Source organism: Budorcas taxicolor, chromosome 3 (assembly GCF_023091745.1).
Source record: "Budorcas taxicolor isolate Tak-1 chromosome 3, Takin1.1, whole genome shotgun sequence".
Classification (NCBI taxonomy): domain Eukaryota; kingdom Metazoa; phylum Chordata; class Mammalia; order Artiodactyla; family Bovidae; genus Budorcas; species Budorcas taxicolor.
Genome location: NC_068912.1, coordinates 48,686,540 through 48,701,664, shown reverse-complemented (window position 1 = coordinate 48,701,664; position 15,125 = coordinate 48,686,540). Strand labels below are relative to the sequence as shown.

General features: G+C 37.3%; 1 protein-coding gene across 1 annotated transcript in view; it reads left to right on the top strand.

Annotated features, from left to right (window-relative positions):
* The window catches only part of TLCD4 (TLC domain containing 4), a 63,590-nt gene that overhangs the window by 13,582 nt on the left and 34,883 nt on the right, over positions 1 to 15,125 (top strand). Inside the window, exons 2-4 of the mRNA XM_052637933.1 lie at positions 8,606 to 8,771; positions 13,050 to 13,139; positions 15,055 to 15,113. Of these exons, the coding sequence (XP_052493893.1) occupies positions 8,617 to 8,771; positions 13,050 to 13,139; positions 15,055 to 15,113 (304 nt within the window). The 5' untranslated portion in view covers positions 8,606 to 8,616. The remainder of the gene's footprint in view (positions 1 to 8,605; positions 8,772 to 13,049; positions 13,140 to 15,054; positions 15,114 to 15,125) is intronic.

The following is a 15,125-nucleotide window of genomic DNA, read 5'->3' as shown; positions in this document are numbered from 1 at the left end:
TGTAAGAATATGAATGTCAGTTGTTATCATTATTATATTTCATAGACATTTGTTGAGTGCATCCCGTGTGGCAAGGCACTGTGTTAGATAAGAGGACACCATGGTGAGGGGAAAATGTTCATGTCTCCCACCCTCATGGGGCTCATATTCCACTGGGAGAGATGTTCATTTAAATTGCATCTGTAAAAGAGAGGGAGGTGATGCCATGCAAGCAGACGAGGCGGGATTGCTCCAGCAAGGCTTTCCTGAGGAAGTGAGGATGGACCTGAGCGTTATTGTGGCAGTGGAGGGGCAGGGTGGGAGTGGGGAGATAGGTTATTCAGAGGCCTTGAGGATGGAGGGAACTTGGCAGCTTTAAGGGACAGAAAGAAGGCCATGTCGGCTGAGGAGGGAAGCAAGTGAGGGTAAGTGCCTCTTGAAGCTGGGGACAGCAGAGCCCTCATCAGAGGACTGGGCACCCAGTGAGTGTTTTAGGTTGGGGGTAGGTGAGGAAGTGATATGAGCAGAGACAGCTTTTAAAACCAGTTCCCCTGGGGTCCTCCAATCTGTCTTCCACCCTAAAGAGACCAATTTGGAGACAGTCCAGAAAAGTGGTGATAGCAGTTTGAGAAAAATGGGTGTTTCTGAAAGTTATTTTGGAAAAGTTATTTTGGAAGGGAAAGGATATGGTGGCTTAGTAGGATGGTGTGGAAAGCAAGTTATCATGGATGATTCCTAGGTTTCTGGCTGTCAAATGGGAATGTATGGTGGTACCATTCACAGAAGAAATGAAGAACCTAGAGGAGGAGCAAGTTTGGAGTTCAGGCCCTGAGCGGGGTTTGAAATGCTCTGTGGTGCTAAGAGCCAGGCAGTCGGTTATACATGTCAGGAGCTCAGAGGGCGACCTAGGGTGGAGTTTAAGCTTGAGACTTTTCTGCATATAAGTGGTAACCAAAGCCGCAGGCATAGGCGAAATCAAGTAGAAGAGAGTCAGGGACTGAAACTTAGGGGATTCTATTACTTAGTTTCTGGGCAGAAGAAGTGTGATGTCGTAAAAACATAGGGAAGAACAAAGTGTTTCAAGGAGAAGGTGGTCCATAGTGTCTAATGTTGCAGAGATGTCAGGGGGCACAAAGGCTACACGTAGAAGTTGTTACTGATGTTAGCAAGAACTATTTCAGGGGAGTAACGAGGGTGGGAACAAGAATGAAGAGTAAGAGAGTTAAGAAATGATGACGATATTTACAAACCTGTCTAGAACTTTGTGCTTAAGGAAGAGGGAAGGAGAAAGGTTAAGAGATTACACTGGAAAAGAGGAGAATGAAGAAGAGGTGGGAGTTTATTGATTTTTTTTTTTTTTTCTGGGAACTTGAGCCTGTTTAAAAAACAATAGTGGGGACTTTTTTCCCTAGGGGTCTAGGTGTTAAGTCTCTGCCTGCCAATGCAGGGGAAACGAGTTCAAGCCCTGGTCCAGGAAGATCCCACATGCTGTGGAGCAGCTAAACCCATGTGCTGCAACTATTGAACCCCATGCATCTAGACCCTATGTTCTACAACAAGAAGACACTGCAATGAGAAGCCTGTGCACCACAGCTAGAGAGTAGTCCCTGCTCACCACAACTAGAGAAAGCTGCTAGGCAGCAATGAAGACCCAGTGCAGCCAAAAATAAGTAACTAGCTATATAAAATAAAACCAATAGTTGAAGAGAGAATAGAGGATAATGGGAAGCAAAAGTTTCCCAAGAAGATCAGAGAGGATGGTCCCACTTGCACAGGTTAGAGAGGTGGTCTTGAGCAGGGAGGACAGATGGGTAGTTTGAATGGTTGATGTTTGGCCAAAAAGTTCGTTCAGGTTTTTCCATAAGATGCTATGGGAAAACCTGAACGAACTTTTTGGCCAACCCAGTGTGACCACATACTTTTTATATGTTGTCTTCTTTTCTTCTGTGAAGTAGGATGGGTATTTGTTGAAAATGGGGCTGTATGGCTGGAGGTTTGAAAAGAGGAGGGGCGGTTTGGAAAATTAGTTGTAGAGCATAGAAGGATTGGTTGGCAAGGGCAATGCATTGGAAGTGCAGAGCAGGGTTGAGAGCTGTTTGATCTCTGTAATTTCACGCTCCCCAGCCTCAGTCTTCTCTGTTATGTGACTTTTTCCAACAGTGCTCTGATTGTTTGGGGCTTGTCACTGTGTAAATTGTTGGACATATCCACCGTTGGAGTTTTGCCGGCTCTTGGGATGTTAGAAAGACTTATTGAAATGATGGGCTGTAGGATCAAAGCCGATTAAAGAGGGACATAAAAAGAGGAAAGGGCTAGTGGATTGAGGAAAAGCTGAGAGGTCAATGACCTTGAGAATGTTGTCACACTAAGCACACTTGAAGGAAAGTTCAACAAAGAATTCTTGAAATATTATTTTGGAGGCAGAAAAGTGATGGATAAGAGATGACAAACAGATGGTTGAAGTCCCATTCCAAATGAAGATTAAGAGACCTACTGGTATATCACAGGGAACTCTGCTCAGTGTGGCAGCCTAGATTGCAGGGGAGTTTGGGGGAGAATGGATACATGTGTACGCATAGCTGAGCTGCTGTTGTACACCTGAAACTATCACAACATTGTCAATCAGCTGTACTCCAACACAAAATAAGAGGTTGAAAGATAAGATTAAGGGATTGAGTTGTTAAGGAAACTGGGTCTTCTACATAGGAATCAGTCAGGATGATGGCAGGGTTCCCCAGGTGGCTGAGTGGTAAATGCAGGAGACTCAAGAAACATGGGTTCAATCCCTAGGTCGGGAAGATCCCCTGGAGCAGGAAATGGCAACCCACTCCAGTGTTCTTGCCTAGAAAATCCCATGGACAGAAGAGCCTGGCAGGCTGCAGTCTGTAGGGTTGCAAAGAGTCAGACTGAATGACTAAGCATGCATGCACGCAGGACGATGGCAGGGCTTGAGGACGTAAGGCAAGGCAAGTGACTTGTCCCAGGTCACACAGCTAACAAGTGGTGGAAGTGAGGCTCAGATTCAAGTCTGTGACAGAACCTGTGTACTTCCCACCGGGTAGTACATAACTGATATTTTCTTATGCACGTAATTTTGATTTTGTAAAACATAAGTGATAGACTGTTGAGAAGCTAATACAAAATTAACCTTTTAGATGCCAATTCAGTCCTAGAATTCCAGAATCTTACTTTTAAGTTCTCTAAAATTTAGGCTTGTGAAGCAACCTTGTGGTCATTTACCACTTCCATGATGATATTTGTGTGTGTGTTCAGTCATGTCTGACTCCTTGTGACCCCATGGACTACAGCCCTCCAGGCTCTTCTGTCCATGAAATTTTCCAGGAAAAATACTGGAGTGGGTTGCCATTTCCTTCTCCAGGGGCCCTTCCCAACCCAGGGATTGAACCCATGTCTCTCACATCTCCTGCATTGCACCTACCACTATGCCACCTGATGGATGCTTGGGTACTTCTAAATTATTAGAAGATGCTTCCTTCAGTTAAGGTGAGCTCTTCCCTTTCTGTAATTTTTCCACATTTGGGTCATCTGGAGTAACGCAGAGTAAGTTCTCTCTTTTACTTTTCTATGTGACACTTCTTTAGATGTTCGCAGAATGCCCTTCAGTCCTCTCTTAAGTAATCTTGTTCCTAAGCTGACATCTCTCAGCCCTTCAACTCTTTATGATATGATATGTTTTCTAAAAATCACATCTTAGTTACACTGCTCTAAAGGTACTTTGATATGTCGTTAATTCAGAGTAAAATAGGGCTGATATGTCTTGATCTAACTCTCTGATATAAATGGTTCTAAAGTTTGTTTTTGTTATTAGTGTCTTTATTACATTATTATTTCTTATTGGTTTGTGCAAATTAAAGTGGTAAGATTTCCTCCATGTGTATTTGTGTGTATTATGTCACTATTATGCTAAGTCCTATACTTGGGTATTACCTTTTAAAAATTTATTCCTGTTTTTCTGATTGGGATTATTATTTCAGCTTCTGAAGATAATTTTGAAACCTGAATCTGTTAACTAATTATATTAGCTATCTTTCCCAGCTCTGTGTTATAAGCAGAGTGAGTAAACATATAAATATTTATAAAAATATTTCTGAAAGAGATCAAAAAGAGAGAACCTTATGTGATAGCAGGAGATATTTCTCAAATCTCCTTCAGATCACTGATCTTCATGCTGGTTCTAGTTTTGCAATTAACTCTGGAATTATTTTGTTAACCAGCCACAATTTTTGTGTTGTTCATAAGGCTCTCAAGAGAAATTTTCAGAACTTCCCTGGAATCACGTTGCTATTCATTTGGTATTCTTCAACCTACCAGGATTTGGCAGTTAACTGTGGGAGTTAGAGATAAGGAGACCGGGATGACAGCGCTGCTCTAGATTGAAGGTGGGGAGGTGTCATGGTTGATACTGTCCTTCTCTGAGATCTGGAACCCTGGGGGGAGGACTGAAATGGGTTTAAGTTCTGCTTGGGCCATGTAGAATCTGGGGGTCTCCAGGATGCTCCTATGGAGCCATTGAGGGGGTAGCTGACCATTCAGGACTGGTTCCTTGGGAGATAGTGTGGTTTGGTTGTACACAGTGTAAGCCATGTTGAAAGTGTGGGACATACACCCCTGCAGAATCCATAGTGTGCAGAGAAGAGCTTCTGGGTTGGAGTGAGGGGAGGTGGTAAACATTGCCATCATCAGAAGTTCACACTTGAGAGCCTACATTTTTTGGTGAATTGGGAAGAAACCTTGTCTATTGAAATACAGGGAGACCAGGAGGTTTGAGAGCAATCAGTGTTTGGAATCAGTATGGGAAATAGGAAAGGGAACTTACTAGAAATGGGTAAAGGACTGCTAAGCATGTGTAGAACGTTCTTCCCAGCTTCCTCCTTCCTTGCTGCCCTTAAAGACAACCACACAAGGCCTTTCCCCCTGGTTTTAAGGATTTTTACTGCTAATCAGTACAGCAGTGGTTTTATCTGGAAGTTGTATTAGAGAATGAAGGAGTGTGGTATGTGTGTGTATTAGAGATTGGAGGTGACATTGGTGATTGCAACATACTCCCTAAGGAATTCTTTGTGTTACAGTGGGATAACCAACATGGGGAGTAGCAGTTGCATTCTCAGGTTGGTAGTTCTAGAGTCAGCTGGTGTAACTGAATCTTTATAGGCTTCAGCCTTAAAGCGTCTTGTTGGGATTTTAGTAGAAGAGAAGACATTCTCTTGGTTTACCCTGAGTACCACTGGATATATCTTCACTGTTTACATATCATATCTGCTGGGTGTTTATTCCCTGGAAAGCAGAGAGTGCCCCCTTAGCACCATGAGTTTACCCCTTTGTGTGGGGATGATCAGTCTGTTGCTTACCTGCTGGCCCGTGAGCATGTCTCCCATTTTGTATTTGGAGTCGCATCCCAGTGCCTGGCTCAGAGTGGACTCATGACAGGTGTTGGGTGAACTGTCAGCCGAAGACCTGAATCAGCCTGGCCGAGATGTCTCTAGTGGTCCTGCCTCTGGGAGTCCTCTTCCTGGAATTCTCCTCACAAGCTGATGGTTGAGAGGCCTTCTCCAAACCTTTTCATGGTTTTCTCTACCAAGAAACCAACTTGAATTAAAATTTATGGAACTATCTTAGGGGAAAAAGTACAAAGATCTTGGTATCCAGGAAGCCTCTGGAAGAGTTTCTTTGGTGTCCATAATTCCTGTGAAACAAGATGGGCTAATTAAAGTTCATGTCTAGACATGCCTCTTGTAAATTGCTACAGAAATATTTCCCACTTCTGTCCTTGTTTCTGTGTTCTGGGATAGCTTGTTGCTCTGTTCTAGGATAGCTCTGTTCCACCAGCTCTTTGCCACATGTAAAGGTGTAGGAACCACGTCTAATACTTCTCTGCTTTTACTGTGTGTTCCTCTACTGAATAACCACTAAACTCTAAAAGGTCTTTAATCTGTGTCAGTGATGAGCATTATTTGGTTTTATCCATTTTTACCATTTTCTTGCCAGATTCAGTGAATGAAAAGAGGCAGTTGCTTCCTACCGGAAATGTTGGTTTCCTGGGGATTTTTTTTTTTTTTAATTCCTTAAATTAGTTCTTGACTTGGCATGACTGATGAAGCAAGCAACTGATTAATAAGAAGCAAAGCTGGGAGTTGAACAATTTAATTAGCTTCTGTCTTTGAGCCTTTAATGGAAGCCATAACTTGATTATGTGGAGCTTTTTAGTTTTAAAAGTGGAACATTTTTGCAAAGGGAGATTCTCAACATGTTCCTTAAAAAACCTAGTTAACCAAACGTCTGTTGAAAATATATGATATCCAGTAGAGCAAAATAGCAAAAACTTAATAAAAAGCAACTTTTTTTTTTAAGGAATGAGGAATTTTTTTTTAATGGTGAATTGTTTGAGTGATTTTTAAAATGTTACTTAAATTAACAATTCATAAAATGGATAATGTTACATGCCACTTTCTATGTTTTACAACTTTTAGCAAACACTCATGAAATAAATGCTAATTGTATACATTAAATTTTAACTGAAATAAGTAAGCAGCTCTTGCCTGGCCACCCTCTAGAACCTCCAGGGAACAAACACACAAAACCCTTAAGGACAAATCTTCACATTTAAGATTAGAGTTTCCGCTAGCTTCTTGTTTCTGGTTTCATTGTCTTTATTTTTCTGCCCACCACATAGAAGAAAAGCTATGACCAACCTAGACAGCATATTAAAAGGCAGAGACAGTACTTTGTTGACAAAGGTCCGTCTAGTCAAAGCTATGGTTTTTCCGGTAGTCATGTATGGATGTGAGAGTTGGACTATAAAGAAAGCTGAGTGCTGAAGAATTGATGCTTTTGAACTGTGATGTTGGAGAAGACCCTTGAGAGTCCCTTGGGCTGCAAGGAGATCAAACCAGTCAATAAGGAAATTAGTCCTGAAGATTCATTGGAAGGACTGATGCTGAAGCTGAAACTCCAATACTGTAGCCACCTGATGCGAAGAACAGACTCATTGGAAAAGACCCTGATGTTGGGAAAGATTGAAAAAGGGGATGACAGAAGATGAGATGGTTGGATGGCATCACTGACTTGATGGACATGAGTTTGAGCAAGCTCTGGGAGTTGGTGATGGACAGGGAGCCTGGTGTGCTGCAGTCCATGAGGTTGCAAAGAGTCAGATGCAACTGAGTGACTGAACTGATCTGCCCACATGGGATCCATATGCTTATTTGCTTGAATCTTAGAAAAACATTTTCCTTTTCATATCTCACTTAGCAAATTATGATGACATTAATTTATGTATGCAACTTACTTTTATGTATTATTTGATTAATATTAAAATGAGGCTAAAAGACCAAGATAAATTAAAATTAAAAACTTCAATACCCAATAAACATTTCTTGAATTAAAAAAATTAAATGAGGAATGAAGTTAATGGAATTTCACAGAGAAGAATTGTGACATCAATATTTTTACTGTGCACACAGGCCAGAAAAAAAGAATGAGGAAGGAATTCATTACAGACACATGAATTCAGTCAGAAGGGGCCCTGTGGGAGACTGATTCTTATTATGATATCCTGGTTGGAAGGGAATGAAGTAGGGTTATTGCCAGTGTAGTCAATGACTTGATTTTTTCTCTAGTGAATTGGCTTCAGTAGGTGACTTTATTTCTTTACATTATACAGCTGGAAATGCGTATTGATTCATTTCCTTTTCATTTGAGGGTCAGCTCTATCAAAGATGAAGTCATAGAAATGCTGTATTTGCTGAATATGAGCAAATGATTTAGTGTCTTTTTTTTTTGGTCTGAATGTTCCTGAGATTTTTAGAAGCCAAATAAAGTTGAGCTCAATGAGATAGAAAATATACTTTGAATGCGTATATATGCATATTACTATTCTTTCAGTAATTCTGTCCCTAAAACCTGGAGAGTTTTAATACAAATCTTTTATTTTAGAGATTAAAAAAACCATAGAGGGTTTTTGGTTCAAGGATATGTGTGGTTGAAAAATATTTTTTTTTAGGTTAAATACTAATTTAAGCAAAAACAATGGTATGATTATTTTCCAAGGTGGTATTCTTCTTCTTAAGACTTTAAATGTTTGTCCCATGGTACAGTTATTTTTTATTAGATGATTGTGTTTTGTTTTACTATTGCAGATAATGTTCTATTCTTATTTTTGGTATAATTTTTTCTTAGAAATTATCTAACCAACTTTCTCATTTTATAGATGAGGTAACTGAGGCATAGAGAAATCAGGTGATTTGTTCTTGGTTTAATTAAAAATATTACTAAAATAATATCTTCAATTACAGTATTTGAAACTCCCTCATAATGTTAAACTCTAGACTCAGACAGTTTTGGTAAAATGGTATTAAATTTGTTTCCTGACATTTATAATACTGAGATCTTTAAGACAATAGATTTTTTCCTCTTTTAGGTACAAATATGAGATACCAGGACAGATAGCTGGTAAAGGTTTGAATTCATACAATTTCCTTGTACTCTTACGTTTGTGCTAAAGTAAATTGCAAAAAAATACAACCACATACTCTTTTAAAATTAAAAATTAATTTCGGTGTGTTACAGGCAATTTAAAGGAATTTATAGCCATCATTTCTTTTAACAGGTTGAAGAAATATGGATACCAACACCATACTGGTCCTCAGCACTTGTTTTGCCAGCTTTTTCACCTTTCAGATTATTTTCCACATTGTAAGTTATTGGTTTTCAGCAAAGATTTCTCCAGGTTTTAATAATCTCAACTTCAAAAAGAAGATTGAATGGAACTCAAGGTAAAGCATATATGAAAATGTAATTGATTAAAAAAACATAGTCTTATGAAACAAAATTACACATTTAAAATATTTCCAAAAATTCTTTTTCACTTAGTATTTAACAAAATCTTAGGTCAAATTTTTTGTTTGACATTAGAAGTAAAAGGAAAGAGAAGTGGATAGATCTTATACAAGAAACAGTTTTAAATTCTTATTCTGAAAGATGTTAGGGAAAGTTTAACTCACTAGGGAAGTGGTAAGTAGGCTGTGGCTAACTGTGCTGGAAGGCACTGTTTTGCATTCTCCTCTGAAATATTTATGATAACAAATACATGTTCTCTGGAAACGGTAACGAAAGTAATAGTAGTTGGGACTGTGAGTAGCCTAAATATAGTATTGGCTGGTTTAGCCCAACCTAGGGCATTAAACACTACACACCAGAGAACCTGGTGTACAGTTAGAACATCTGTGTCTCTCTTTTAATGAACTTTTCATTATAATTCAGAGCCCTCCAGAATCTATTCTTTTGTTATGTAATTTTAAAGTAAAACTTGCTTAAAAATTTTTTTTAACAAAAAAGTAAGAGGAAAACAAGTAAGACATCGAAGGATGTAGAAAGCTACCAGTTTTAGTTAGTTGGTTTCCAAATTGTTTGTGTATATGCAACTTGTTAATCTCTTGCAGAGTTTCAAGCGGGAAATGACTTTAATGACTAGTTCACTTGCTTTAGAGCATTTCAGATGCCCAAAGACCTCTGTGCATTTGCAAACCTCAGTGAATTTGAGCAGCTATGGGATACTTCTTATTGTTCTTATTTAGTTGAAGTTAATGCTAACTAGAAAATGAATTCAGCAGATCTCCAACATTGCTATAATTATTTTTCATTGAAATTTCCTTTTAGCATTAAAAACTTCTGCCAAAGTCTATTTATTTGAGAATGGCCTTACAGGACCCGAAATGCCCCATCTTTGTTTGAGCCAAATTGTTTTGCGGGCATGCACTTTTATAACTCAGACTGGGAGTAAGGCTAGTTGTTTCTCTCTGCATCTTACACTGATTAGTCTGGTTCATACATGTTACAGCTCTTCTCCCCAAAAGTTAGAACTATTTCTCCACATATTTTTGCAAAATAAGAGGTATGATTCTTTTGTCTAAAGAATAGCACTGAAATGTTGTTCAAATGTAGGATACAAAAGACACCATTATTTTGTAAAATCATTTCTAATGTGAAGATAGAATGGAAAAGAAAAGGATAAGAGATGGGGGGAAGGGACAAAAGATAGTGGGAAAGAAAAGGAAAGGGACATATAGGAGGACATACATTTTCTGCGATTAAATTTTGAACTATTTTCATTTTCTCTTCAACATGGTTAGGTTGAGTAAACACATTTGAATCTTGGGAAGCTATAAGCCAAAGAAATAGGGAGGTTTCAGATAGATTGAAGCAAAGATAAAAATGAAATAAAATGATGAAATGGAAAAATACTTAGCATTATTCAATCTTATCACTGCCATTCTATGAGACATGGAATCACCGTTTGGGAACCTGAGTTCCTATTTGAAAAAAAATCTGGAATTATCTAAGATGCATTATGCTATTCAAATGGTATTCTCTTTCTTCACATTTACTCCTGTTTCCCACTCCACCTTAATGTACATGGGACTCAAGCTGTAAAGGGGGAGAATGCAAAGAAAGAAAAACAGTTGCTTTTTGAGTACGTGTGTATATATACATGTATTTATATATGTGTGTATATATATATCTTGAAAGACTTCACAGGTGGCATCAGTAGTAAAGAACCTGCCTGTCAATGCAGGAGACATAAGGCACATGGGTTCAATCCCTGGGTTGAGAAGATCCCCTGGAGGAGGGCATGGTAACACACTCTAGTATTCTTGCCTGGATAATCCCATGGACAGAGGAGCCTGGTGGGGTAAAATCTGTAGGCAGAAAAACTCTCCATAAAATTTATATCTGAGAGATTACAGTTTAATTAATTATAAGTGAGAAAATCTTATACATAAATGTTGCTTTTTTGCAAAGATGCATACTTATTGATATTATTTATATTATATAATTAAATGAATTCATTATTTCCATTTGCTTTCCTATGACATGGAAAGTCCTGTTATGCTGAAATATTCCTAATTTTTAAATGTTCTTTTTTAAAATATAACTCTTTTGTCTGATGGAGCTATATCATTTCTATTGGTCATACTCATACTACTTATGAGTGATTACATCAGTAACTTTAAATTGCTATTCTAAAATGGTCATTATTTCCTTAAAGAAAAAGCCCACAAACATTTCTTTTTAAATTTCTTTGAAGAAATTTAAATATTTTATTTTATTTTATTTTATTTTTTAAGACCTTGAGGAATCTACATTCTACTTTGCCAGGAATCTGGTTTTAAAGAATGAAATATGAAATTCTTACTAATAGAAGTTTCTGAATGTATAGACTTTTAATACAGAATAGCATGTAAGCATAGGGTGTTTGTTTCTTCTGTTCATTATAGTGGGAGCTATTTGATCCAAGTACCATGTAACTTTTCTCTTATGAACTGTATATTATTTCCATCAGTTGAGGGCTTGCAATTCTTCCCTTTTACCATGAAACATCTCAACAAAGAAGGGAATTTGAAGCCTGAGTATCAGGAACAAAAATTTAGATTTTTTTCCAAAAGGGAACTTTCTGATAGATGGTTACCAAGCACTACCATGGGTTAGTAAGAAGTTATGCTTTTTCCTTTAGTAGAATTTTTGAATGTCAACAGAAAACTGGTTGTATGATTATTTAGATGGAGTGCTTTACTTAACATCAAGGAACTTACATTTTTATCTTGCTATGTTCAAGTGGAATACAAATGTACTTGATGTGAAAATTCCAGACTTGTAAACCAGGTTAATTGGGTTAATTATCATATTTCAAAATGATGTTTTGGAATTACAGAGGACTCAATACCTTTAACTTAGACTCTTCGAGCATTTAAAATATGATTTGATTAATTTGATATTCTTGCTAACGATCACATCATTTATTAGATCAACTATATTGATTTTTCAAATTGCATGAAATTTTTTCATATCAACTTTTATATTGGTAGATATATTTCACTTACTTTGAAAGATTTGAGGTCGTACTGTAGAGAGATTCATTGCACACCATTAATTTCTACTGCTGACGCCTGTGCTGCACTCAGTCGTCCAACTCCTTATGACCCCATGGACTGTAGCCCACCAGACTCCTCTGTCAATGGGATTTTCCAGGCAAAAATACTGGGGTGGATCTCTGTTTCCTACTCCTGGGGATCTTCCCAACCCAGGGATCCAACCACATCTCTTCTGTCTCCTGCATTGACAGGTGGATTGTTTACCACTGCAATTAATTTCTAAAAACTGTACTATTCCTCTCATCTTTTATTCTAATGAAGAGAAGAGAAATTTCACTACTCATAAATGCTTTTGTTTTGTAAGTAAGTATATAGTGTCCTGTATACAGTTCTGTAAGTAGGTTATCTTGGAGCTTGGTTAAGTCATTTAATGTTTAACAAGATATTTTTAAAGAAACTGATGTTTTTCAGCTAAATGTTATTCCTTCTATAAAGAAAATTTGATCTGGATCCTGTGAACATTTTTTTTTCATTTGGGCATTTCTTTTAAAAAGATTCTTCTGAATGAATTCATAGCCCTCCATTTTCATAACAGTGATAAAGAGACACTAATAATCAATAGCTGCCATAGCTATCTCACAGATTGCTTAAAAGAATCAAGTACAATAATGTGTGTATTAAAACTGAAATCTCCAAGGGAATACATTTTCACTTCACAATCCATTCCAATTCTGATCCATGGATGTGGAGTTCATTAAGGCTAGTAGATTTGAAAGTCCTTCAGGTCTGATTGGAGCAGGAAACTACTCTCTCAGTGATGGTGCTGGGGATGAAGCAGGATGCAGGGTGGTGTGCTCACCAATTGCCACCTGTTTGCACAAGACTGTCAACCGTATCATTAGCTATTCTTCCCCTTTAGACCCTTTAACCAATACGTGATTCATCAGTAGTTTAGCAGGAAATTGTAGACCTAGGCATCCTTCTTGTTATTGATTCCAAAGTAAAGTTATGGCCCTTGGATTTCTAAATAGCCATTTTGTATTATACTCTCAGATGTACTGCAATCCTATATTTAAATGCTTCCAGATTTAACTTCTTCAGAGTGTTAAATGTCTTGCCAGAATTAGTTAAAATTTATTGCACAGAATCTAAAATCTTTGTGTGTATTTCATCTCATTTTAGGGTGGTATCTACGTGTCATTCTTTGGTGGTTGGGGTTGTTGGCTTGTACATTTTCTTGTTTGACGAGGCTGGTATTGCTGATCCACTTTGGTAAGCTGTTTCTTTCTAATATTGTCATTTTGATTTATGTTTTGATATTAATTATTGATAAGAACTTCTCTTTACTGTAAAACAGAAAGCATATTGATGGTGTATGGTTTATTTGAATGCTTGTGTTCAGACTTGTTTCAGCAAGGTGCATTAGAATGATTTATTTTAGATTTGAATACAAATAATGAGGGCCATTTTGCATTAGTATTGCAATTGCTATCCAAAACAGAATATGATAATTATGTAAACATGTATACTGTGTGAGTGAAATCAAGTTATTATAACCACTGTTTTGAGCAAAAATGAGTTGTTATTGAGATAGAATAGTCAACTTGGATAAACGGCACTTTGTCTTCAAATTTATGTTTGACCCATCCTTCAGCTTCAAAGATAGGAAAATGAGAATTATAGATGTCCTTGTGAAAGGAGTTTAATACCGCATGAAATGATTTAAAGCATGAATAGTAACTGTGTTCAGCCATAACAGGATTATTTGTAAAGTGTTCTTTTTGGAGAATTTAAATATCTTTCCAATGGCAGAAATTTTACAAACTGTAATTCCTGGCACTATATGAGAAGCTTTAGTTCAGCTTAGTTTGAGAGACTGTGTTTTGAGAGGGCACTGGACAAGGATGTGATAGTCATGGCCTCTGAGGGATGTGGGGCAATTTAACCAGGTCTTTTGATTGTTTCTATTTGACTGAAATGATGTTGTTTTTTATTCATAAATATGAAGCTATGCTAGTCAGAATTATACCAGTTTTGGTAAATTTTCATTGAGAAGATCTTTTTCAAAGTGAATTAATTTAGTGAATTTAATTCTTTGACCAGGTTTTAATGCAGTCTACCTAAACAATTGCTACTTTTTCCCATATTTTGCCAACACGATTGTCAATAGAACCAGTTCTTTTGGGAAGTAAATTTTATAACACAGATTTGATTCATTGACCAATTTGTCCTGAACAAATTTTTACCTGTTATACATTTTGATATTATAGCATTTTTTGATACTGTAGTTTATTCCAGGTCTAATTTTCCTGGATCATATTTACAAATGAAAATTTGTAATGAAGACATAACTTCTACTAAATATTTCCATTTGTAGTTTAGCTGTTATCAGTTTTACTTAATGTTCATTTTACCAGTAATTCACCTTATAAGTCAGATAAAGGACTGATAATCTGTATTTGTTCCTTGGAACCTAGGTTAGGGCAAAAGGGTTGAAACAACGGGATTAAATTGTCCTGTTCTGACCATCTTCTAATGTATGCATGCCCAGTTGCTCAGTTGTGTCTGAGTCTTTGTGACTCCATGGACTGTAGCCTGCCAGGCTCCTCTGTTTGTGAAATTTTTTCAGGCAAGAATATTGGAGTGGGTTGCCGTTTTCTCCTCCAAGAAATCTTCCCAACCCAGGGATTGAACCCACGAATCCTGCACTGGCAGGTGGATTCTTTGCCACTAGCACCACCTGAGAAGCCTTTCTAATATGTGCTAATAGGGAAATCTCTCTAGTCCTCAGAAAAGTGACAATGCTAATAGTATTCAATATATTGCCTCTGTATCAGGCAGGCTAGATTATTTCTTGAGCCTGTTTGAGCCTGTGATTCAAAATAGGGATCAAAACAACAACCAGCATCTGGAACTACATTTTAGTCCTTTCAAAAACAAATCATACAAGAACATACTTATAAAATGTTATTTTCATAAAACTTTTGGCTAATAAATATAAGAAATTATGATTATTGCAATTAGAAGTATTATCATAGCTAACATTAATACCTTGTGCAAATGATAGGTTACTATTTGCTACCTGTAGAAAGCATTTATATTTAAATCTCAATATAAAAATTAGTAGCTGTCTTCTATAACTATGTGCTAAAAAAGAAACCTGTTTTCTTTTTTTTAATATTTATAGGGGTGATACATCTCTTGGGAAAGTGAATATTGCTATTGCTTCAGGCTATCTCATTTCTGGTATGTGATATG